The sequence below is a fragment of the Pleurodeles waltl genome, chromosome 2_1 (genome assembly GCF_031143425.1).
Source record: "Pleurodeles waltl isolate 20211129_DDA chromosome 2_1, aPleWal1.hap1.20221129, whole genome shotgun sequence".
NCBI lineage: Eukaryota > Metazoa > Chordata > Amphibia > Caudata > Salamandridae > Pleurodeles > Pleurodeles waltl.
Window position 1 is genome coordinate 806049660 of NC_090438.1, and position 26923 is coordinate 806076582.

Below are 26923 nucleotides of genomic sequence, written 5' to 3' on the forward strand. Positions count from 1 at the left end.
AAACACTCAGATTGCTGAACATCTATTAAGTCAACATACTGAAAATGATAGGTGAAATCCGAACCATTCTAAGGAGATGAAAGAGCATGTATATCTTTAGGCAGGGTGGTCAGCCTTTAATATGAATGTTCTTCCAAGGCTGCTTTTCACAGTCTAAGCACTTCTAATCTGCACACATAGGGAATATTATTTTTTTATTTTTTTCTAATATGCACTGAGGCAATATTAAAGGTGATATATAAGCATATTTATTCCAATGTGCACTGACACAATAGAAATGGTGAAATACTAGCAAGACCGCTTGAACACAATATGAGCCACTAAAACTATCACTGGATTGTCTCAGGTTAACCTACCACTATTCGCCTTCCCAATAGGTACAAAAGCACAAATTGATACTCCCCATACTCAGCTTCTAACTAGACAGCTTTATGGCAAGTTTACTCGGCATTGTCCAAGGGGACCTACCTAAAGAGAGATGCCTTCAACAATCAATGTGATGTAATGCAATACAAGGTTAACATATATAAGATGACAGTTAAAAGTGGAGTAACATAAAAAAATACAGCAACTTGTAGAGGTTAAAGGAATGCTGAAAAATGTTTTTAAAAAGTGGGACCTCAAATTAGATTTCAAGATTTTGTTTCTATTTACTTTAGGCTGTGTATCACGTGGTTCCATATAACACTGTCATGAAGAGGCCTCAAATCACTAGACCAAAATGTGTTGACCCCTACATTTTTTAGTAGTTCACCACTAAAAAAATAATTGGATTTGCGGGACTGATTTGCTCTACAAGATAGAGATTAGAGCTTTTTAATGACTAAGGCTCATGGACTATATATCCTGTTTTACTACCTCAGTGTATTTCAGTAGAAATATGTGCATACACTCCCTATGAATGTTTACAAAGGATTATGGTACTGGAAACACATTTGTGTAATTACAGCACTATGGGGGTCATTACGACCCTGGCGGCCGGCGGTAAGGTGGCGGTAACACCGCCAACAGGCTGGCGGTGTTCCGCCAGCAATTATGACCGTGGCGGAATTGCCACGGCCATACCGCCGGCCCCTCCAATATGCTGCCAAGATTCCGCCTGGCGGTCATAATCCCCAGGGCAGCGGTGCAAGCACCCCTGCCCTGGGGGTTATGAGTCCCCGACCGCCAGCCTGTCCGTGGCAGTACACACCGCCATTGAAAGGACGGCGGTAAGGGGACTTGGGGTGCCCCTGCACTTGGCATGGGCAGTGCAGGGGCCCCCAGGCATAGCCCCGTCGCTCATTTCGGGCAGTGAAATGCACGACGGGTGCTACTGCACCCGCTGCACATCAGCATTGCCGCGGGCTCTATTACGAGACGGCAGCAATGTTGATGTGACATTTCCGCTGGGCCAGCGGACGGTAACACTGTTACCGTCCGCTGGCCCAGCGGAAATGTCATAATAGGGAGCCAGGAATACCGCTGGCAATGGCGGTATTCTGTCTCCCGCGGCCTCGGCGGTCTTTTTGCAAGACCGCCGAGGTCGTAATGACCCCCTATATGTACCAGCACTTTTTTATGTAAAAAAGAGATTGGAAACTGTATTTAACTGAATTGTATGCGGGGTGCCAAACAAATTCTGTATAAAATTTCTTTTGCACATCTAGACAATTGTGTGTCTTGTTATAACATGCAGTGTTCCAAACACAGGTAAAGAAGACTGGGGACATTCAACAAACAGTTTGTTGTGAACCAATGACAAAAAGAAACGATCAAAAAGTACAGCTAATAATGATGCAGGTTTTATTGAGCCTAATTGTCTATAGCCTTAATCACTCTCAAAGGGAACCACTTTCTGTGCATGTCAGGCAAGGAAGACTACCAATATTGTCTGTTAAACTGTGAAAAGCTTGAAACAGGAAAGGTGGTTTAGGATTTCCAGATATTCGTGACTGTTGAGCATGTCAGCTTTCCGTACTGAGAGAGTGGGTTTGCAAATATTCAAACAGGCACTGGCTGTTCATGGATGAGTCATTGGAGCACAGGGCTGCCGGGACATAATGGGGATGCTTAAGTGTAGCAGGCCTAAAAGAATCTACTTCACTCAAATTACCACCATGCTGCTGTATACCTTGGACTCAATGGCACTGCCAACACAGCTTACGAGTTAGCCATTCCCAAATATACCTATGCATGCAAATCCAGACTTAATGCCGACTGCTTTGGGGTATCATATGTAAAAAGAAGAGATGAGCACTGCTCTATGCCGGGACACCTGCTTGAACATGGCCAAATAGATCAATCAACAATTGTAAGTGGCATTTACATTACTAGAGGAAGTCCCATTCAGATAATGTTAGCCCAGACACTGGCCTATTTCTACTGTAAACAAAAAAAGCAAAAAGGGGTTCCCTTTGAGATAGTGATCAATCAATTCAAGGGTCATGATGGTATAGCATTCACACTATACCCATTCCTCGTGACCCCCATGAACTCATGTACATGAAAAAATACGTTAAGAGGGGAGGAGTTCACAGGCAAGAATATAAAGGAGGAGGAACTATGGAACAATCTGCTGAAATGCATTAAATCACAATTTCATTGGCAATGAAATTGACAGACTAGTACTTGATCCCAGATAAATAAGCCACATGTTTCCTGGAGCATCAGACTGATATTGGTGGGAATGTAGGGAGAGAGGTTATTCTGTCAACATCTGGTGGCACAGCTCACTGCTTCTAGGATACTGGAAAGAAGTTCTGAGGGTCATAAAGAGCATGATGGGGTAATCTATCCCAGCCTCGCACCCAACATGGCACTACTAGGCCTAAGATCATGTAGATGGGACAAGACAAAGAAGGGAAGCTGATATTCCAAATCCCAGTGACAACAATTTTATTGTCTCTTTCATCAAAGTACAAGTGCCTCAGTGTGCGATGCGCAAATGCCTTTACAGATGATTTTTTAGGATGTACACATACAAAGCGAAGTCCATGGCCAGTCCCACATTTTGAAACTATTGGGGGCAGGGCTGGTGTTAGGTGGACTGAAGGGAGGTGTCGTTTTTTAGAATCTATTCCTAATATTAAATTGTGGATTCAACTGAAGCTAGCAAGAAAGATAAGAAGGGGAAAAATAGACAGGTACCCATCTTTACTTGCACACAACTACTACCTAAAACAAATACCATCAATTCTCAGGCTTCTACTGTGCCGCCCAATGTGCATTGGAACAAAAAACATGTTGTCCAGTCACACACTGTTGTATACACAATATTAATTGAATACATAGAACACAGAACTTGGAAAGTAAATCACTACAACTGCAGTTTACTTTTTCACTTTAGGGTCTTTGCAATGCGAGGATAAGTATGGTTGAGCATACATGCACAACTAATCCACTGTCTCGCTGTGCACCTTGTCCAATCAGAAACGAAATTAGTGATGCTACATGGACTGTACAGGAAACCTGCTGTCATCTGTACAGAGGACAACACTTATAATGTATTTACCATTAATGAGTCATGCACAGGTAACCATACGATGTCCAGCACTCTTATGATGATTCAGATGTTATGAAAAATGGAATATCTTTAAACGTGTAATTTACATTGTCAGCTCAAAGTTGCTCTTGTGTTCTTTCTATATTTACATACTAATATTTTATCATTAAAAAACAGAACTAACATGTTATGGTTTTGCATTCAATAATTCAAAAATATGAGTTACACTTCCTTCATTGGAAGTATGCATGAACTCTGACAACACAGGCTACGCTCTTTTTATGAATATATCCCAATATATAATTAAATGAAAAAAGAGAAGAGCAGCAGTGTGATTCATTCGACTGAATGAGAGGTTACTTTGCTTCAGTTAAGTTCAGTTTCCGGGAATCAAACTTCAACTGAGCCATTTGTGAGCACACATCCAACTTTCGAAAGTGTGTTTGCACAATATTTTCTGTCTAAGACAGAAGATGATTACAACAAATATCCATAGAACTTCTGGCAGTAATCGGACGCATGCTAGGGATGTGAGCTGCTTTTTTATTTAGGAGGAAGATTGACAGCAGAAGTAGTGTAAGGGATACCGTTTTGGCAACTGGAAGGAGAGACAGGGGCCATGCCAAAGCACACAACTCTATGAGGAATCTTTTGAGTGAGCACTTAGTGGTGGCTCCAAAGCATGGGCATCCAGCGTAAGATCCGGACGACCCAAACTATGAAATATTTTTAGGATATCCCCTTAACGCAACATTCAATCCAAATTTATAGTCACTTGTCATCCTGGAATCGTGGCATGGATCTGGCCCTATTAGACCTACATTTGAAGTTCTCGTTTTGAGACTATGAATAATAATAAAGACAGGCTGAAGCATGGTAGAAACTTCAACAACACTGTTCTTTAAACTGCTGCAATTGATGGTCTTCAGCATTACCAGTGATTTACAATGGCGCTGGTCACCCATGTCCACCCCATGTGTTTTTGTTTTGGTGATGAAATCATTGAACAAAATAATTACACTACTCGCAGAATCATTATACTATAAACTGGATTTTAAAGACATTGAAGGAACAGTGGATAATCTTCTTTCAGTACATTTTTTGAGCCTTACATTTACCATATCCATACCAACAGTTAAACAACAATATCTAAACAACTACAGACCAACAATCAGACCTGCATCAGACAAAATCTTACTTATAAGAAGGAATGTCTGGCTCCTTTCCTTCTGTTCGGAGAGTTAGGCAGCATTGTTGAAGTTGTGATTTTGGGTCATTCCAGTCCTGGTTCAAAATGAACTCCTGAAGAAAATAACACTTTTTTTTTAAGGGATGCATCAACCTTTTTGCTTTTTCATTTAAGAAATTACTTACTTGCAACGATATTTCTGGTGGACACAGGTTTCTGACAGATTCCTTACCTTATTATTTTTGCAGGCATCAGACTGGTCCAGAAAACATTCTTACTAGCAATGACTTTACTATGTTTAAAGGTGGTGCCACATGGCTCCAGTATGACGCGGCTTTCAGGCGTGATGTCACCAGAGAATGACCGTGGCTCTCTTGCACGAGCACATCCGTTCCCGATATTTTTCCACTCCTCGTAGAGGAGTGCAGAGAGGAACCGAGAGCCACAGCAGTGCAAATACATCAACAATATTTTTGCATACCTTGGGATCTTATTATTAATGGTACTAGATCATCGGGGAGAAAGGTGGACGCTGAGAAATCTGACATGCAGGGAGATTATGTATCCACCAGAAATATTGTTAGCAAATATAAGTAACTTTTCTTTTCTGATAGATACATTTCCTCACACATTTTTTACCTTATGGATGAGTCCCAAAGCAGTACCCATTAACCAAGGGAGTCAAGCAAGACAGCTTGGGCAGAGTACTAGTCACTGCAAGCTGTCGACATTAGGGAGTAGCGCTTGGAAAGACTATACAACAATGACCACTGAGCTGCTCAGAAGATGTCAGCAACTGAGAAAATGCCTCTGGAAAGAGCTTCAGAGTCAGCCATGTGACTGATGGAATGAGCATGAATGGCCTCCAGCAGGTCTTTCTTGGCTAGAACATAGGATACTTTGATATAGATGATGACCTAGCTACAAATAATGTGCGTGGTCACCACCTTGCCCTTCTTAGCTCCTGCAAAGCCAACATAGAGCTGATTCACCATCCTGTTCTGCTGAGTGTTGTCAACGTATGATAGGAATCTAGTCTATGCAGTTGTTTTTCATTCTTGGTATGATGTGGAGGAGGGAAGAAGGAAGATGGACTGGGCCATATGAAAGACCAAAACAACCTATGGTACGAAGGATGGGCAGGTGTGAAGAACCAACTTAGCCAGATAAAACTGTAAATGGTGGGCGAGATGAAAGGGCCTGAAGTTTTTGGTCCTACAAGTAGAAGTAAAGCCCACTAACATCACTGTTTTGAGAGTAAGAAGTTGAACTGAAACTATGCAACAGCTTGAACAGAAATGCCATCAAGAAAGTTAAACAAGGTGCAAATGTGATAACAAATGAAGCGGGAAGGAACAAAAAGTATGCAAGTCGATAGGCGTTTCAGAAAATCTGCCACTAGTGATGATTTAAACAGAGAAGGTTGATAAGGAAGACACTGAAATGAAGATACAGCTGCAAGGTAGCCTTTAAAGTAGTCACCAGGGTACCATGCTTTGCTAGGTACAATAAAATCCTATTACAAACAAGCAAGATATGAACAAATTATTTTTCCCCAATTCACACCACCACACAAACTTGTTTAAGCAGCCTGAATAGATGAATTTAGTGCAGAAACTTTCTAGCTGGCAAGATGATGTCTGCAACCTCATCAGGGAGGCAAAAGGACTCTAGCTGGCACCACTCAATTTCCATGCATGCAGCAGCAATCCTTGAAACTGTAGTGGAGGACCAGACACTCATGGATCCAGCTTGCCTGGAAGATAAAACGGTGGTCAAATATGTCAAATATGGAGTACCAAAATATCAGAGTACCAGAACCTTGTCTCCCTGTGTGGGGTGATTATGATCAGCTGTGGTTGTTGTGCCCATGCCTCCACGGGACTTTTAGCAGAAGCAAAATCATCAGCAAGATTTACACCATGACCTGAGAGTAGTTGAGCCTGAACGATTTCCCAAAGAAGCAATCTAAGTGTACAGTGAGGCACAAAGCTGAGGAAACTACCTGTTCAAGGATGTGGCGAAGAGATCCACAAAGTGAAACCCCAATCTGGAGAAGATACTCTTGATCACCTTAGGGTGTATTTCACACTAGTGGTCCTCCCAAGTGTATTCACCTTCACACTGAAGGAGACACCAAGGTGAGCAGCTCCTGGGAAGAATCCAAATTGTTTCCATGAATCACACACATGTAAATCACTTTCTACCATAATGTTCAAACCCCACACTGCCATATGTGTTCATATAATGGATGGTGGTAGAAGGGAAAAGGAAGCGAGAATGGCCTTCAGTGCAAGGCGGACTGCCAATAGCTCGAACACATTTATGTGCAGGTGGTACTGCAAGATGACAAAAATGCTTGTGCTCTCATGTCACTCAGATAAGCATTCAGGGCAAGGCTGGTGATTGAACTTGTGTGGGGGCTGAAAGGGCGATCCCTCAGTGCAGATCCTGCTGCACTAGCTGGAAGAGGAGGCTGTGGTTGCAACACCTCCCTTGGTACTGCAAGCACCCCCAGCCAAAACGCTACTGAAGGACTCTAATCTGCCATCTGGAGTGACAGATTAACAAGATGACCAATGCTATGAGGCCTGGGAGCCAAACCTACCAGGCCAGGAACCGGGCTAGAATCCGACACATCTGAATAGTCTCAAGAATACCTGCCATCTTTGAGGGGGAAGGAAGCCCTCCATAAAGGATTGAAGGACAAGAGTCAGCCTATGTATGGACGGCAGATACAACTTCTGGACACTGACAAAAACTTCAGATGGTAGTGAAAATATTTTGTCACCTGGAGATGTTCCTCGAGCAGCAACAGGGACTCCGCCTTGATCAACTAGATGCCTTGTACAGAAATACTGATCTCTGCAGCAAAGCTGCCATGCAAAGCCATATGGGGGCTGTCATCAATAAAGAACTCAAGTAATAGCTGTGGATGGGGACGATTTGAAGATGAAAATGTGTGTCCTGGAGCTCCAATTACACCAATTAATCGCTGAGGGACAACATCTTGAACTTGTCATGCTGGATGAATAGTTTGAAAAGGTGGAGATCCACCTTATTCCTCTATCTTTTCTTCGGGACCTTGAAGCAAACAGAATAAAAACTGATGCCCTTCTCTTCTGGAGGCACCACTTCTATGGCCTCCTTTTCCAGTAAGTCAGTGACTACTGCCTTGAAGATCGAAGCACAAGTCAGCGAGCATGCCCTGATAAGAAGGGGGTTAAGGGGTGCCCCGGCAGGAGGGTAGGAAGGGAAGGGTGCAGCTCCAGCAGATCATCTGAATGACCCAGCAGTCACCTCCCACTTGAAGATGGTGCTCTGAGCGGGAGGAGTCAGATGGATTTGAAGGGGCAGAGCAAGCAGAGGAGGAGGCTGAGGCAATAACCCTTCTTCAGGCATTTGAACAAAGAGTTTGATTTCTCTCCTTATACCATAGACTTTGGAGTCAAAGCCTAAGAGCACCCCGAACCAACAACGGTCAGTGTCTTTGTAGAATCTGACTTCAGTTTATGTGCCGGGCCTGAAACACAGGTGTTCAGTGGCAGGGTCAGAACCACTGAAATGGCCATACCTGCAGCAACAGATCCACTTTTGGGCTCAGAGGGTTGCGGGTCATCTACAGACTCTGGTCTCTACTTCTTAGGTGAGTGGTAATTCATCCAGCATTGAAGAAATGCATCAAAACGTTGAACTGGACCTCTTCCCAAAGGAAAAATTACTGCACTTTTTCTGCTTTGTTTTTGGGAAGATTTCTTTAAAAATTTCCTTGAGGGTGACTTATCTTTGGAAGAGGGAGATTGCATTGGTTGTCCTGTGGGCCTCAGCAAAAATAACATGGCTTCCTAGTACATAATGCCCTTTGGGTGCATGGAGGAAAAAGAGTCACAAGCCACAGCATCATGCCCGATTTCAGACACAACATACAGATGATGTGGGGGACCAGAAAGGCTTAAAATCTGGGGACCTTTGAGGAGACACCTGTCCTAGTCACTAAAGGAGATAATTGTGTTAGTGAGAAAGAACCTGAAAGGGAGCTCTGATTTACACTGATGAGATGTGGAAAAATCACAACTAATATAAGCGCACAGGTGAGCATATTCATGTGGTGGAGAATCTGCTGTAATATTCATCCATCAGAACATACAAACTCACTACAAGTGACATCTTGACATCTAGTAGTAGGAAATGTCTCAAGAGTGATCTTCCCTCAAGAACTAGTGGCAAACTAAGGACAGATTAAAATATGTATTTGAGCTGAAACTAACCACCAGCCAAATGTATGCCAGCATTAGCCTGCTTTATATTTAGCCAGGAGCAAGTTGATTTCTAAACATTTACTGCCCACAGATGTCGGTAAACGAAACAGAGCAGGTCACAGGCACTCTTTGGAGATCACAGAGGGAGAATGTAATGCGGTTGATGTAACCACTTCAGCTGAAATAAATCACCCAGTTTCTGAGCCTGTAAAATCTGCTGTAGCTAAACAGAGTACTATGTAGAAGGAGTTTTATCATGTACAATGTGAGACAAAACCTAAGTAGGCAACGCATTCCTACATGTGGCCTCTGAAAATAACAGTATCAGAAAAATTCAGACAATGGCAGACGCATTTAACTCAAGGTGCAAGGCTTTAACAGACCATCAGTCCTAAGAGACACTCACTCCTTGGTCCAATGGAAGAATTTTAACAGTCTCTTCTTTTCTTGATCTTACACTTACAATTGCAGTTTAACTCAAGTTTTACAGGCTGTCTTCATTCATTCCTAAACCTTTGACAGCCCTCACATGCCTTCTGTGTGTCATCAGTTTAGAGAGGGACAAGAGTCAAACCTGTAAAGGATCTGCCCAACCATTTCTGCATGGCCAATAAAAAGCAACAATGTGAGAACTGAGCTCTGAGGGTAATTAAAAAGTGCCAATAACAACTGCCGCCACCAGAAACCTCAGATTCTGCTACTCCATCCTATTGCTCTCAGAAGAGCTTTGCCACCCTTTTGTGCACTGCAACATAAATTGAATAAACATACTTTCCTTAATCACCGACTGATGCACATCATGCGCTCATAGGTTAGTGTGGGTTTCTGATTCAAGCTGGGTTTGTGACCCAGACTGGACTATGTGAAAACTGTCCTTGAGTACTTGTCTTTGAGCACACATGTATTTGTTCCAGATACATCAAGACTCACCTGACACAAACCAATCTACTTTTTCCATATTTTTTCTTCTCTCTGCACCACGTCACTGGAAGATGTGTTGTCACTTTGGTTCTTCATTACCTGGTCCATCCCAGAGCCATGTAAAATTCTACAACTTTGGGTTTGATTTCTGGACAGAGACTACGGGTGACTCTCTAATGATGAGGGAGCTAATCCATGCTGCACAAATTCTGTCCAATAAATTACTTTTTTTTCTGGCCAGGCAAGTAAAGTTAAAATAGAGCAGGGTTTAATCCCAAACACACCACAAACCTTTGGGAAGTGCTCTAAGTTAGCTCAAGCTCCCATAAATGTAAGCTTGTGGCTTTTACTGCAAAGAGAATCAGCAATAGACTTACTAGCAATGAAGATCCCCAAAACAACCCACTCCAAAACTCATGTGCAGTATTAAGGGGATTTCAAAATTGGCCTACGTGAAGTACAACACACAATGCTGGAGAATAGTGAATAAACCTCAATTATTAGGTAGAAATATATACTTGGCTACAAGTCATCCAAAACATTACTACCGTTAAGTTCAATTACTTGGCTCAGGTGCATGAAGGCACCTACTTCTACTTCCCTTGCAAGTCAGAAGAACTCTGCACCAATGCTAGGAGCTATCCAAGGTTTCAGAAGATGTATCTTTGTAAAGCAGGACATTTCCTGTGCAGAACTATTGGCAAACCAGATGATGCAGTCAAACCTATCCCACCCAGCAGGTCACAAACCTGAAGCCATTCCTCAGGAAACCCTCACTAAACTCAGCAGGTGGATAATAGTCTGGCTTCTCATACTCATGGAGGCTCTTGAAAAGGCACTTGTAACCAAACAGCAGCCTACATTGTCCAATTGCATCCTTGACCTACTCGAATCAGTCTTGGAGATTTCAAGATAGGTCTGTAGTTTGTCCACGGTCTTGCCTTGTAAAATGATTACTCAAGTCCCGATTTCAGATGCATGGCCTCACCAACCTGACCTGCTTTGACCACGTCTCACATTTAATACGTTTGCAAATCAAATAGGTGAAAACACAATTGCAATAAACACTTCAAGCAGTAAAAAGGTGCAGTTAATAAAATATTTTTATTTCAGCCGGGGTAATTTAGAGAAATCCTTTCCTTCACCTATCCCGCCATCCTGATCAGGTGTAAACCTTTCCAGCAGCATTCTGTTTTCTGGCTTACATAAGAACTAAAACTGCAGGTTTACTCCAAAGAACGTTTAAGATTCACTGATAAGCTAGTCACAAAATCACATTAAATCTCAATCTCCTGTATGTATTGAACTAGCTGATCACTTGGGATCTCTTCCGCCTTAACTTGGTGAAAAATAACTCTTAAAATTACTACTCTGCCTAAATCTACCGAGAGGTGAGAGCAGCAGCATTCTCAATGTTCTAAAATGAAATATGTCTAAAGATAGGTCTGTAGCGTGTGCAGTATAAAACCTACAACAGATATATATATATATATATATATATATATAAAAAACAAATGGAACATATAAGATTGCCAATAGCAGGAGGAAAAGAACCAACCACTGAAAGGTCCAGTGTGCAGATACCTACACTGCAGGTCACATAACCCGTTTCTCGTAATGGCAAACATTTTTACAATCCAGCCTTTGGAAATAATCTGAAATCAGCACGAAAAGCATGTAACCCATGAAGAAGATGAGTAGATTTACCTTCAAACGTGGGAAGAAGCAAACATTCATGAACCGGTGAACATACTCCAAATCCTTATCGATGTAAAGGGCAGCGATGAAGGCTAGAAATAAAATTACATTCCATCAGCATAAAACTGATACTTGGTGGGCAAAGTCAATTTCTTAAAAATGGCACTCATACAAAATCACAAAATAAAGTATTAAAATATGCAGCTTTAATAATAGGCGAATGGAATTCTTTAACACCTCATTTTAGAATAGCCCTAGGAACAATTTAATTGACACTGAAAAAATAATTTTAATGAAAGAATGGCACTCGGGGCTCAGAACTGCTGCACTCGCCAAAACCAAGAAAAGTACATCATGACACTTCCGCGCTTCAATTCAACTTTTACATTTAGTGAGAAAGCAGAAATCTGTCGATGCTGATGTTTCACCATGCACGTACATTCCATGAGGTCAGCCAGGGTTTTCGTCCGCAGTGCCACTGGTTTTTTGTTCTTGTCGTTGGTGATGGCGAACTCCTGCATGCGAAGCTCTTCAGCTACTTTGGCCTGAGTCCTGTTGTTCACTAAAGAACTCCGCAACAGCTAGGTGAACAAAAAGGTGGATTACAATTCAAATTCTTAACCAGGATTTAACACAACGAGGAAATACATTAACCAACCGGTGGATTACAATTCGCCTTGTTAACCAGAATTTATCACACACGAGGAAATACATAAAATCAACCAGAAACCTACAAAGGCACGCTCAGGAAGAAACAGTTTAGCTGATTCAAATTTTGATCAAGGTAGGCACCAAAAGGCAAAAAAAAAATCATTACTGTCTACAAATTGTAAGCAAGTTTGGGTATCACGCTGGTACGCCATCATCAGCAGATATATAAATCAAGACTCGAGAATACAATAAATATGGGATATGACTGCAATAAAACATCACACACTAAACATGGCTTTCCGATGCATCGCTATTAATGGTATCATCATTTATTTGAAAATTCTACTGTCTGTGACTGTTAGTGAAAGGCAACACCACCAAGATGCTGCAGAAAGAGTTTTATTTCCCCCACATATAAGGGAGAAATGGAGGGACCATATTCCTGTCTCAGCAACTGATTCACAACCATTCCACAGCAAGCTTCAACAATGCAGCAGCCTGTAACGAAATGAAGTAACTCGGGGCCAGATGTACTACATGATTTAACAGTTGCCCATCCTATGACTGACGAAATCACAGGGGTTGCAACAGATAAATGGCTTTCTACTACGTACTAAACCCACTTTGTGATACTGTAAATGGTTGCAGAATTGCAAAATGGGTTTAGAAATGCATGACTAGTCACAATTTGGAATGAGTGTATTAAGGCACACACCTTTCAAATGTATCAATGGTTCACGACCACAATTTTAGTCGCCATCTGTTCAAAGATTACCAGCAGCTCATAAGAGAGGCTAACCCATTCGCAAAGGAGTAGAGTTCAGGGGGCCACTGGCAAATCTCAAACAAACTTTAAGGAAAACGTTCTGCATTAAAAACAAAAACAAAAAACTATTTTAAACATGACTATGGAGGTTTGGTGACCCCAGCAGGTCACCGTCGCAGTAATGGCATCCAATTGCAGTACGCCACAATTTTGACCTCATTATTGTTCATGAGGTTTGCATTGTTACCCATTCTGAATGGTGATTTTGTGAAACAATGTAATATTGCATTGGTCGATTCACAAAATCTCACTGGATTTCCAAAACATTTTTGCATAACTTGCAACCATTTTTTTACGAAGCCGATGTTATTCCATTTAGCCAATAAATAGAACATGGCACAAGGCAAGCAAACACCACAGCCTCCATTTTTCACACAACTTAAAAAGAAAATATTTGACACAATGTAAACTAATGTTTGGTAACTTCCTTTTACTGTGGTTGACCTCCCGTCTTCAGACTTTCATTCCTTCTTCCCATACTGTCTCTACCAAACACTGCTTCCCTTTCTAAATCCCACCACCGACCTATTTACACTTGCACTACTTTTGCCTTTAAGTGTCCAACCATTTCCTCGTAACATCTTGGATTCTCTTTCTAAACCTTTCTTAGCAATCTCACCCTACATCCATCCTTAATTAAAAGTGACCCTAGAACTTTCAACTGTGCTCTTCCTCTGGCAGATTGACACCCTTTTCTTTAACATTCTTTTCTCTCCACATTCTCAAGCAGGCCAGACTTACAAGGGTGTTGGCAACTCTTCCTTCTAAAGTTATAAAGGGACTTTTCATAGTGGAGCTGTGAGGCGTGTTATGGCAGTCCCAAATTATTGATCTCATCACTTTAAATAGCAGATTAACATTAGCCACTTGCCACCTCACACAATCAGTGACTTGTCAGCCATGTCATGCCACTGCCTAGAGGATAATGGGTAATACAATGATTATGGCGAATGCTTGTATTTATAATTTTTTTTAAATGACTGTTCCTAGGTAACGAACTGGATTCCACTGTCAGACATTATTTCCTCTGGAAAACCTACTTCTGAAAATACATTCAGCTTCAATCTTAGCAACACGTTGTGTTCAGGTCCCTAACAAAAACACCTCCTTCTGCTCCAACAATGACAAGTTTGTATTCTACCAGCAATACATTAAAGTTGTCCAATAAATGTATGCAAAATATTTCCTGAATCTCCTCTGGCTACCCAAATTCGTCCACAGCTTTCATTTTGACTTTTTGTCGTTTGTCACTGGTCCTACCCACATTACACCTTCTACTTTGTACTCAAATTCATGAAAGCCACCAAAACCGTCTGTGTAATATCTTCTTATTCTATGTCACACCACTAACTCACCTTTAGTGCAAGGTCCACCATCTTTGACTTCTGTTCCATAGGCAGAATCAGCTTATCTTCTATGAGAAGCCACAGACTGACTTTCTAGTAAGCTTGCAAACACCGTGGCTGAAAGTGTTTCCTTGGGGCACCATTTAATCTCAGTAAAATCCTTACTCCAATCTCTTAAGTATGTAACCTACTTCCACCCACATAATAAGATTCACAAAAAATTTGCATCCTCTTCAACACATCCCTTTTCTCCTCGGCATTTTCCTCTCAAAGTTCTAGCTCCTGGTGCATGGTCCTCAACAAAATCATGTTTCAACCGTTCTGAACCAAGCCTAGTCAAACTTGCATCACATATTCTCAAATGAAAATTCATGGCAATAAGAATGTAAACCAATGACCTTGCCAAAGACAGACTTCACAACACTGGAAGAAATCGTCAGCCCCACTGCTTCGAGAATGGAGATGGGTCACTGAGCTAATGTGGAGGGACCTATTTGTATTGCTAGGGGATGCCCAAAAAAACATGGCAGAGTGTGGGGCAAACAGGGGTCCTATTATGGTCTTGTAGGATCTTGAAAGTTTTGGGAGATGTCAGAGGTATACACTGTCTTTTATGGATCTTTGTTGCAGATTCCTTGTGTGGACAGGACATTATGTGTTGTTTTGTTTGTGTTCAAAAGCTAATAAAAATGATACATTTCATGCCTGTGTGTTACAAGAAACTTGGGCCCTACAACCAATATTCAGGGCAGGCTTCATGGACTACAGCGTAGAGGCAAGACCATCTACTGCAGGCAGCCCTTCAGGAGGACAATTTGGATTAAGACTAACTTGGTATGCAATATAAGGGATTCATCTTAACATCCGTGATATCTTGGGACTTGACATTAATTCTCCACAGGAGAAATTTGATTTAAGATTGCTGAACATCTACAATCGTCCTACTAGCAAAAACTGTGAGACTGAAACTTTCTTAGCCCTAGCAGATTTTTTGGAAAATTCCAAAATTGGGAACCATCTTGTTATAGCTGGGGACTTTAACATGACATTCAAGCCCTTGGAAATCATCCAAAATCTCACACTAGAGGAAGACGAGGAAAGGGTTATCCCCAGGTTATTGAATTACCCTATAAAGAGAAGTTCTAAGGTGGCCTTCGAAACTGCAACCATCTCTCTAACCTGCAGATTATGCACCTGTGATGGACGCACAATATCAAATAGAGATTCCAAGTATACATTCCAAAGGGCAAGTTCCAGAAGCAGGAAAGATGATATATTGACGGCACTGAATCTCTGGTCCCATTTACAGGACATGGTAGTCACTGATAAAACTGATAGTGACCACAATGCATTGGCCCTTGAGGTAGGAACACTCCATATCTCCCCATAACAACAATACTATCTTCTAATGATGGCAGGAGATTGAAATGGCCTTGTGTACATCGGCCAATGGAATACTTGCCTCAATATAAACTGATGGTTATTCCTCCTTAAGGTCAATGGATGGCCAAGTCCAATCAGAGTCAGATATTATGCTCTTTTTTAATAACCTATTTACCACTATCAACGCGTGTTTTTATAGAGCATCGAAGACTAATATTCCTAGATGAGTAGGGGCAGAATGGTACAGCAAGGATTGTAAGACAGATGCAATCTGCAATCTAATGTCTGCTGTAAAAGGCGACTTCAAAGTATCCACAGCTGAAGAAAGGAAAATATAGCCTTAGAACCCACCGTAGCGGGCTCTACCGGCTATTAAAGGCCCGCTCCCTGCGTTAAATGCCCGAGCCGAAGGCGAGGGCATTTAACAAGGGAGAGGGACTTTAATAGCCAGTAGAGCCCGCTACGGCGGGTTCTAAGGCTATTAGAACATTCTGCCACACAGGGCAGAATGTTCTATTAAAAAAAAAAAAATGTTCACGGAGCCCGAGGGGATTTAAATCCCCTCGGGCTCCGTGAGGCTTTGTTCACAGCTGTTGCTGTGAACAAAGCGAACATTGGAATGTTGACGCTGCGGGCTTTTACCGGCCTGTAAAAGCCCGCAGCAGTCCATTGTCTTCAATGGACATGCCAACATTCCAATGTTCCAATATACAATAGAGCCCAGGCTCATGCCAAGAAGAGCTGGGAGGAGGAAAACTGGTATGAATTGGCTAGGGTGGCCACAATGAAAGACAGTTGGTCCTTTTGGCATTTGCTTGCCAAAGGGGTACCTTTCACTGTAAAGGAAGATGATTTTTACATACAGCTGCATGCCTGGGAAAGGCACTTCAGCAAGCTTCATTCCATCAAAGAGACAGTAGGAGGATCTGATACTAGCAGTAAAGGCCTGAATGAAGTACAGGATTTGGGTAGCAGGAATAATGTTTTCTTCTCCCTGTCACATACAATTGCAGCAATTGAATGCTTGGGAAAAAGGTAAAGCGCCAGGACTAGATAGAATACCTGGTGACCTATATAGTTTTGAGCCAACTATATGGGGTTACATTTTAAATAGAATCTCCAATGCCATGGTGATGGTGGCAGAGATACCAGAAACATGGAAGGGGGCAGAAATAATTCAGATTTCCAAAAAGGAACAAAGGAGACCTGGGTAATTACAGGCCCATCAGTCTGATAGATAATAGTCATAACATTTTCAGTAAGCAGGTCCTGGTGAAGATACAGACTTATCCCATTTGCAAGTGAGCTTTAACATGCACACGAGCACTATAGCTCAGGTATTTCTCACCTGCTGACTGTATGGGAAGTTATCATTATCAATAAGCGGTACTTTTTTGTGGTGTTCGTTGACTTAAAAACAGCTTTTGACTTAATTCCCAATGAGATGGGTAATTAAGGAAATGGGATGCTGCTAGATCTTTTATGTTTAAGAACCTGTTCACATAAAGAAAATTATGCACAAGTGAGGTGTGGTAAGGAGGGCAGGTTAACTGAACGCATAGCTATCTCCAGAGGGGTCCGACAAGGACGTGCCTTTGCCCCAACTAGTGGGCCAGCAAATCCCTGCCCTCCTTGTTGCTAATGACACATTGTTATTATCTAAACATCAATGGGGCTACTAAATATTTGGCATCAGTTCTCAGTGACCTGTGAAAAACGTGGCTTGGAAATGAATGTTCTTAAAACCAAATTCATGACCTTTCAGCCCCACAACACATTTAGAGGAAGATGTGCCTTGGACCTAGGAATCTGGAACAGGTTAAAGACTTCCACTATCTGGGCGTAAGACTGGCTAATTATCTAACATGGACTGCTCAGATTTTGGAAAGCCAGATGACTCTGCAATACCTGGGGGGCAGCAGCAACTGTTAGCAAATTGAACAGATTTACTTATCGGACAGTATCGCCCTTGTTGGAGATTTACTGGGCTAGGGTTCTTGGGGCTGCCCTATACGTGGTAACAATTTGAGGATTTAGCCAGACTAAAGGCCTGGAGACTGTAGAAAACAGACTTAATAGATCACTATGGAACATGTCCCGAAACACCCTCTTATTTCACTACGCTTAGATTTAGGCCTGAAAAATGTTTCACATCTACACTTAAACCCTTAGACTACTGGGTTAAGCTATGGATGAATAAGGTCCAGATTCCAATTAAACAGGCAGTTGTTGAAGCTAAACTGCCTGACAAAATGTGCCAAATTCCATGGTTTAAACAAGTTAAGATGTGGTTATATAAAAATAAGACTACATGATGCATGGGACTACCCGGATAAACTGCTCAAATGCATGATTTTTAAACCGAAGTGTAGATACTGGGATAATGTCTTTGCAACATAGCTGCTATCATCTGAACAATTTCTAAATATGAAAGAAGCTCCAAGCTCCATTGGCGAGGCCCACCTACTTAACATTCAGATATGGGATCCTACCAATTAATGTAAAGTAAATGACGGATGATTACTGTATCACCACTTTGTGTTTTATGTAATTGAAGCATTGAAACTATGGCACACTTTATATTTTTGTGTCCTGCCCATGTGAAAACCTGGGAGCAGATGGGTAATTCCAGTTTGTCAGCGACTCTCAATAACAAGACTCACTGTAGCTAGGCGATTACTGTGTTCTGAAAATACTGAGTGAATTGTGTTCACAGTATCTTTTTGTATGTGTTGTGCATTATATGTAAGCACTCTTTGGCGTAGGCGCTATTGATCACTTTTAAATCAATTGTCAACATTAACTATTGTATCTGTATTGTTAGTTGGTTTTAAGTCAGAAAATGAACGTTCCTTTATATCACTAAGTTATTTGATGGTCCCAATCATCTGTTTTACCGGTAGGAAGTTTTAAATGATAATATTTCGTATTTAAACATTTTAAATATTGCAATGGATTTTTATATTTTGTACATCTGATATATATATATATATATATATATATACATGTTTATTAACATATACTGTGAATAAACTACTACAATAAAAATGTTTTCTATAAAAAAAGAATGTAAGCCAATGGCTTACAGTATGTATTAACAGTGAAAAGCATACCCTAAACGTACGAATGAACTTTGCTGCTAGCACAAGTGCCTGCTAGCATTTCCTTGCATCTTTCCTGTTGTCGAAGTGGGAGTCCCACAGTATCCTATAAAGCAGTACACAACCATAACCATAGAGATTACCATGCAAACAGGCGTAAAAATTTGCTAGTCCGTTCATGTCATTTCTATAAAAAAAAAATGGAACAATCTTGAACCATAGCCAATCAGGCGACAGCGCTCCCAAGAGAAGCTCCCTTCCTCAGATTTTCAGTGTGAGAGTTAACTATATTACCTGAGTCAGTAAAAGGGAGCCTCTAAGGGGAGAAGGGCGGGTCGCATGTGAATCTATGAAAGATAACAATACTGGATAACTGCAGTTACAGGTAAGTAACTAATTTCTTATTCAGTATTGGATCTTTCATAGATTCACATGCTTGAATCCGAATAACAAGCACTAAGCAGATGATGATTGATAGTATCATGTTTCTCATTCCTGCTTTTTTTTTTAAATTCATATAATCAAGTATACATGCAAATCACAGTAACACCATACTGTATGTAGAGATGCTGAACTTTGAATAGGAACCAGAAAATACAGGAACAATTGATATAATAAATAGCAATTGAAAAAACAAAATTCTACATTACCAAGAGGCTCACCTTTACTGTAACAGATGTCGTAGAACTGCCTGGCCCACGGACACATCCGTCCTATGGGTGGCCTGAAGGCAATTGTTCTTTGCAAAGGAGTGGGTACTCTTCCAAGTAGCATATTTGATCTAGCGGAACCCCAGCAAACAGAGCCGCGGAGGTGGAAACTGAACTTGTTGAATGCGCTCTAGGCCGTCTTTTAGAGTTTTTCCTGCTGCAGAATGGCAGAACTGAATAGTTGCCGATAGCCACCTTGCCATTGTTGACTTTGTTACTGAAGAACCCAGACTCCCAGGTCCATAGGAAAGTAATAACTGATCGGATTTGCGAAAAAAGTTTTAGTTCGTTGAGGATAGAACTTAAGACACCTCTTCACATCCAATGTGTGGAGGGATTTTTCCGCTGGAGATATCGGATTAGGAAAATATGTCTTTAGAATAACTGGTTGATTCAGATGAAATTGAGAAGGAACTTTAAGACTGAACTTTGGATTTGTCTTGAGAATGACAAAATCGTCAGTAAAACGCAGAAAAGGCTGTTGTGTGGTAAAAGCTACCTTCCACGTAAGGAACTTAAGATCTGCTTTATGTATGGGTTTAAACAGAGGTTTCATTAGTTGTGAGAGTACAACATTAAGGTGCCATTCAGGAGGAGGCAACATTACTGCAGGAAAAGCCCTGAATAAACCTCTAATGAACTGTTTAATAAAACTTGACGAGCAAAGTGAGGCCATGTCTGTATGTTGAAATTGCTGCCAAATGCACTTTCACTGGGGAATCCACGAGCCCATATTTTGCCAGCATTAACGGGTATGGTAAAATTTGCTCCAGAGAGGCCTCATAAGAGTGTAGGTTGTGCTGCTGACACCAACAACAGAACCGTTTCCATTTAAATCGATACGTTTTGTTTGTGCTGTCTGCTCTCCCCTTAAAAAGTATAGTTCTACATTCTGGGGTTATTCTGAGATGTTGGAATTCTGGAGCCATGCAAGTTCAGCGACGTCAGGTCTGTATGTAGAATCTCCTCTTGATGCATTAAAAGTAGCATTGGAGCTGGAGGAAGGCGTATTGGTACGGTTTCCAAAGTTAGAAGAAGCTCCATGTACCGCATTGTCGGGCCATTTGGGAGCGATTATTATTAGGAGACAAGACTCCTTCTTCATCTTGGCTATGACCTTGGGAATCAATGGGATGGGGGGCAAAACGTACGCATAGATCCCGGACCATAGCATCGAAAGTGCATTCCGCCAAGACCCTAGGAGGTGATAACAACTTGCGTAAAATTGTTGCAAATAGGTCTAGAGTTGGCTTCCCCCATGTTGCAAAACTTTTGTCTAGTTGGGCTTGATTCAGTTCCTATTTGTGACAATCGCTGTTGGTCCTGCTGAGGGTGTCCGCCAGCGTGAAGCGCACCCCTGGGACATGCTCAGCTCTCAGAGAGATGTTGTGATTTGTGAGACAATCCCATAAAACCTGAGCTTCCTGTGGAATTGTTAAAGATCTCGTGCCTCCCTGCTTGTTTATGTAATACATGCTGGTTGTGTTGTCTGTCCGCACCAACACTCAAGACCCTTTTATCCTCGGGAGGAATGCTTGAAACGTGAAAAAGATAGCTTTGAGTTCTAGGCCACTGATATGCATCAGCCTTTTGTGGCTTGACCATTTCCCCTGGATTTGCAGATCTTGGAGATGCTCTCCCCATTCTTCCATGGAAGTGTCCGTGGTAATTATAAATTGTGGGACTAACGGAATGAACGTGAGGCCTTGTGAAAGATGAGACTGGTGAGCCCACCAGCCCAATGCCCTTATTTTTGACGTAACCAGAATACGATCCTCGAACGAACCATGCGATTGGTTCCACTTAACTTGCAATTCTTCCTGCAACTGTCTTATTTTGAGACATGCATTTAGTACCAGGTTGATGGTGGAAGATATCATACCTAGGAGCGATTTGTACGACCTCACTGAAATGAACTTTATTTTTGATATTATTTGGGCCAGAGATGCTAACCTATCCTGTTGTTTCTGTGTAAGGAAAGCTTTGTTCAGATGCGTATCCAGGATAGCTCTGAGAAAAGTCATCCTCCGAGTGGGTATTGTGAAAGATTTTTTGACATTGAGTGTGAGACCTAGTCTTTGAAAAAGTGTAATGCAATCTTTTGTCACTGCTAATGTTTATTGCGTAGTTGACGCCTTCAGAAGCCAGTCGTCTAGGTATGGAAAGACCTGGTGACCCTGCTTCCTGAGAGCAGCTGCTACTGGGTCCAGATACTTGGTGAATATGCGAAGGAAAGGACTTGAAACTGATAGTGAGTACCAGCCACTGTGAATCGAAGATATCTGCAATGCTTGGGATGGACGGGGATTTGAAAATAAGTATCCTCCAAGTCTAGAGATGTCATTTAGTCTCCGCTGTTCAGGAGATTTAATATGTCTGAAAGAGTGATCATTCTGAAAGTTTGTTTGCGGAGGTATTTGTTGAGATGCCGAAGATCTAGAATAGGTCTCCATTCCACTGTTTTCTTTCGCACAAGGAAAAACGGGAATAGAATTATTTCCCTCTCTGAGCCATTGGAACTTTTTCTATTGCTCCATTGAGAAGTATCAATTTGATCTCTTTTTTCAATAAGTGAAGATGAGGGGAATGCACCCCTTTTGGGGGAGTGGTTGGGTAGCTTGATAGTGAATTCTAGGGTGTGGCCATAAGCCACTAGGTCCGACACCTATTGATCCGAGGTGATAGTTTTCCAATTGTGGAGATATCTGGATATATTTACCCCTATTTGATGCTGGAACAGGTGAGTAGCTGGTACTTCTACTGGGTCATTGCTTGCGACCTGTGTCTCTGGGCTGTTGCAAAGGCTTCCAACGGGCTCCTTGTCTAGAGAAACCAGCCCTAGTTGGTTGGTGATACAACTGTGATGGTCTGTATTGCTGGTAAGGCTAAAACGGCTGGGAACAGAAGTAAGATCCTCTATAGGAGGAAGAGCCACGTCCCCGTGCCTCTCGGAAATGTAGCCTTCTATATTGTAAAGAGCCCAGTGACTTAGCAATGTCAGTGTCCGTTTTAATGGCAAGAAGGGCCTCATCTATATGCTTGCCAAAAAGCATATCCCCGTCGTATGCAGTATCCAAAATCTTTGTTTGCACTTCAGGTGGAAATAAAGTGGCTTTCAGCCAGCCCTGACGCCTCAGAACAGCAGCGCGTGCCAATTGCCGAAACCCAGTTGAGGCTATGTCCATGGCATTGTCAATGATCTCAGAAGAGGCTCGCTTCTCCTTCCTGCAAGGTCTTCTTTGCTTCCTGCCTCTGCTCTTCAGGAATGAGATCAACCATAGGCTTGATGTCAGACCACATCTGCCTATCATAGCGTGCCAGGATAGCCAAAGCATTAGCAGCTCTTACTGTAACGGCTGACATGAGAAAAAACCTTTTGCCTATAGTCTTAAGGCGTCGACCATCTCTATCTGGTGGCACTGAGATAGGGGCTGCTGGATTTTAAGATCGTCTCTGTGCAGCCTGTGATATCACCGAGTCTGGCCGCGCGCGCCCTGTGAGACATGCAGGAGCATCATCCAGAACCCTGTATTTCTTGTCAATCCGTGGCAGGACTGCTGGCACCGTAGCGGGGTTCTTCATAATCTTGACGCCCTCCTGCCATAGGTGGTCAATGATAGGAATAGACCTTACTTATTTTCGCGCTTGATCCATGAAATCATACAAGAAGCAATCTGAGTGCTTTACTGTGATGGGTAGATGAAATTTCTCTGCTGCCCTTTCCATAATAGAATGAAACCCCCAAATGTCTTCAGGAGGGGAATCAGCCGTAGGGTACTGAGGAGGAGATGGAGTAGGAATAACATAATCCTGCCATTCATCATGCGGAGACGGTAGTTCACCTTCTTCCCTTGCTTCATCCTCCGATGTGGAAGGATAGTCCCTAGGCGGAGGAACAGCGTGTGGTGGCGGCGTCAATCTGGGTGTTATTGGAGGTGGAATCTCTGCTGGTGGAACAGAAGCTGTACTTGGCGGAGTAGATGGTGGTACCTCCGTCTGTGGCAGAAAGCGCCATCTGTAATCCGCCAACATGTCTTGAAGATCCTCTATAAGTGAACAAGGCATAAATGCCTGCTCCTGCGGGTGATGGTAGTCCGGATATTAGTGGTGCTCAGCCCATTTCTGAGTAGAGGGTGTGCAATAGTATTCCTCAACCTGTTGACCTTAATCATCCTCATAATATTTGTTGTCTTCTTCCTCTTCCTGATATTTCACATGGAGTTCCGAAGGACTATGAGCCTCTCCAAAAGGTCCTTCATCATCCGAGTCCTCCATGTCTAAAAGGTGACTTGGAAGAAGAGGTGAAATGTTTGCCGCATTTGCAATGGTGGGTTTATGGCAAGTTTTAATTATGATCCTCGTCGATGGTAGCGTCGGCGTAGGTACCGCCGACGGTGTGGCTAACAGTGACATAGTCGACGTGGAGTCGTCGTCGGTGGGAGCGAAGTTGAGAGCATCATCAATGGGAGCGTCGACGATGGAAGCGTCACCAGTGGTGATGCTGTTGACGGCGCCACTGGCGAAGTTCTTGTAGATGAAATTGGAACCAGCGTGGAAAATGTTGTCGTCCTCGTCAACATGGATGGTCTCGTAGATGATAGTGTTGATGGTGGTCGTCGACGAGGTTGGCCTTGACCGTGGCTTCGTCGTCGATGGCGAAACAACAGTTAGTTTTTGCCCCTGTTGTTTTAGTGGCTTACAGGGGGTAGCTGAAGCAGATGAAGCCACCTCTGAAGAGGGTTTTGACTCCTTAGAGTGATGATGGATTTTGAGGGATTTCCTGCTCTCCTCGAAGTTCCCTCTAGAGATCTAGCCCTCTTGTGAGATTCAGGAACAGAGTCACTGACTGTCCTCATCAGATGATGTTTTCTGGGCTTTAGTTTTCTGTAGCCACAGCAACAATCTGCCTTCTCTGTCTCTCAGAGTTTTTTGGTGAGAAGGTACGACAGATTTTGAATTCTTTTGCAATATGAGTAGGGAAAAGGCAATAGATACAGTTTTTATGTGGATCATCCACATGAACTCTTTTTCCCACAGGTCTTGTAGTGACGAAAGAGGCCTTTAGAATCAGATATCATTTAGTAAAGAAAGTCCAAACCTCCTCTGAAGAAAACTGTGGAAAGAACTGAGCAGAGCTCAGGGAAACCCCCTTCACACTCGACGTGTGGTGAAAGTCTGAGGATGGGAGCTTCTTTTGGGAGTGTTCTAGAGGGTGCTGTCGCCTGTTTGGCTATGGTTCAAGTTTGGTCCATTTTTAAAAAAATGACATGAACAGACTAGCAACTTTAGGCCTATTTACATGGTAAACTCTATGGTTATTGTTGTGCACTGCTTGGTAGGATACCGTGGGACTCCCACTTCGACGTCGGGAAAGACTCAAGCATGTGAATCTATGAAAGATCCAGTACTGGATAAGAAAAAGTTACTTATCTTCAGAAGCAATGTTTTTGATCGATATATAAATTTCAGGGAGATTTCTCACTTTATGAATAACCTGCAAGAGCCCGACTAGACTCAAACCTTTCCTCTGCAACAGTCCGGCTTTGCCAGATAGCACCATGTGGCTTCAGCTAATGCATTAACCGGATATGTTGTTACAGAAGGTAAGTAACCTTTTCTTCTGATGGATACATCTTCTGCTAGATTGCTCACATTATGGATGAATCCCAAAGCAATATCCTTCAGGAAGCAAGAACGAGTTGTGACAGATAGCCAAGAAAATCATCCATCATAGCCCTGGCAAAGTATCAGTCATTGCAGGTTTGGTCCTTATGGCAATAATGTTTACCAAAAGTATGCAAGGATGACCATGTGGATTCATGGCAGATGCCATATACCTGACTGCGATGGTGAGAACCATGACCCCAGAAGAGTTGGCACGAATGACAGCAGGACGATCATTGCTGCCCAAGGTATAGCAGACCTTGATACAGACAATACCTCAAATCGACTTCATGCTTTGTGTCACCACCTTGTCCTTTTTGATTTTGACAAAGCCCACAAAAAGATGATCATCCACTCTGTCCAAACGAGATACTAGGATATTTTCACAGTTGTGGTACAGTATATGGAGCTGCTCTACAGACTTGATGTGAAAATGAAGAGGGAATGAAGATGGAACTAGCCATGGAAGGCAAAGACACTAGCCCGAACACTGAGTGCCCAGCAGATGAATTCAGCAGAAATTTTATATACATACCACACACATCACGTACACCAACCAAAGGAAGGGGCCAAAAAGGACCAGAGCTTACCACAGAGCACCAAACCAAGAAGAGGTTCAGCCGCAACAAGCCATGGTCTGCCTCACCAAATGCCAGTGTGAGCAGAAATGTTGGATGTGTGGGAGAATCAATCCCCAACATGGCACCCTGCATCAGAACACACACCATCATGTGGGAAACACGGGTGTAAGGGAATCACAGCACCCACAGTACATCACAGCTACATTAACTCCAGCAAAATGCACTGCTTTTGTAACACCGGGCTACTAATAGGACGTCTACCTGGGTGTCCCAAGGGCCCCTCGTCTACCCCACAGGCCAACACAACCTTCTGAAAAAGTTTGACCTAACAAAGGTAGCACCATAAGGCTACCCGCCCAAAACAACCACAGTGTGCGTGAATAGCCAGGAAAGTGAAACTGCTGATGGAAGCAAAAAAGGAAATCGTATTTATGCAGGGTGAAAAAAAGAGCTCACTGCGCTCACAAAATGACAATGCATCTGCTCCATCAAGCACACAGCTCATGACCAAGCAAGACCCTTTTTAGAAAAGGACCACAGACAGTTGGAAGAAAAACATTCTATCTCAAATTTAACACCCTTCACAACAGATGGATGCAAAACATGAAGCAGCAAGGCCAAACTTAGGGAATCACACTGTAGGGGGCAGGCTCAGTTTATGGTGTACACCTATTGTGTGGCACCCTATACTGAGTCCAGCCAACCCTTAACAATAGTGTTTAGTGGTCCAGATAGTAAAAGCTCTCTAGGGGTAGCAGTGGTGCGCAGTTAAAGCTTATCCAGGAGGATCGTAAAGCACTTGCAATACCACAAGAGTCAGTCGATAACTGTTACACAAGAAAGAAACACTCAAGGTGTTGCAAAAATAAAGTATCCTTTACAACAACATTAAGACTACACACACATTGGTTTATCTCCACCTGGAGATATCTACACACAAATATACACTTAGCAACAAGCAGGAAAAGCATAGAAATACATGGGACCCCAATAGGGGGGAGGGGCAAACCATATACAAAGAAAGTGATATAACAATGGAGGTGCCCAACCAAGATAAGTGTGTTAGAGTCCCAAGGGCAGAGGGAGTAAGAAATTACCAAAGGTAGGTAC

At 42.4% G+C, this 26923-nt stretch overlaps 1 protein-coding gene across 4 annotated transcripts in view; it reads right to left on the reverse strand.

Annotated features, from left to right (window-relative positions):
* Window positions 1-26923, reverse strand: part of DROSHA (drosha ribonuclease III) — a 608989-nt gene that overhangs the window by 23410 nt on the left and 558656 nt on the right. For all 4 annotated transcript variants that reach the window (XM_069218569.1, XM_069218578.1, XM_069218550.1 and 1 more), the window contains exons 27-29: window positions 11991-12132; window positions 11561-11643; window positions 4683-4786 (exon numbers count right to left, since the gene is read on the reverse strand). In XM_069218569.1, the coding sequence (XP_069074670.1) occupies window positions 4683-4786; window positions 11561-11643; window positions 11991-12132 (329 nt within the window). The remainder of the gene's footprint in view (window positions 1-4682; window positions 4787-11560; window positions 11644-11990; window positions 12133-26923) is intronic.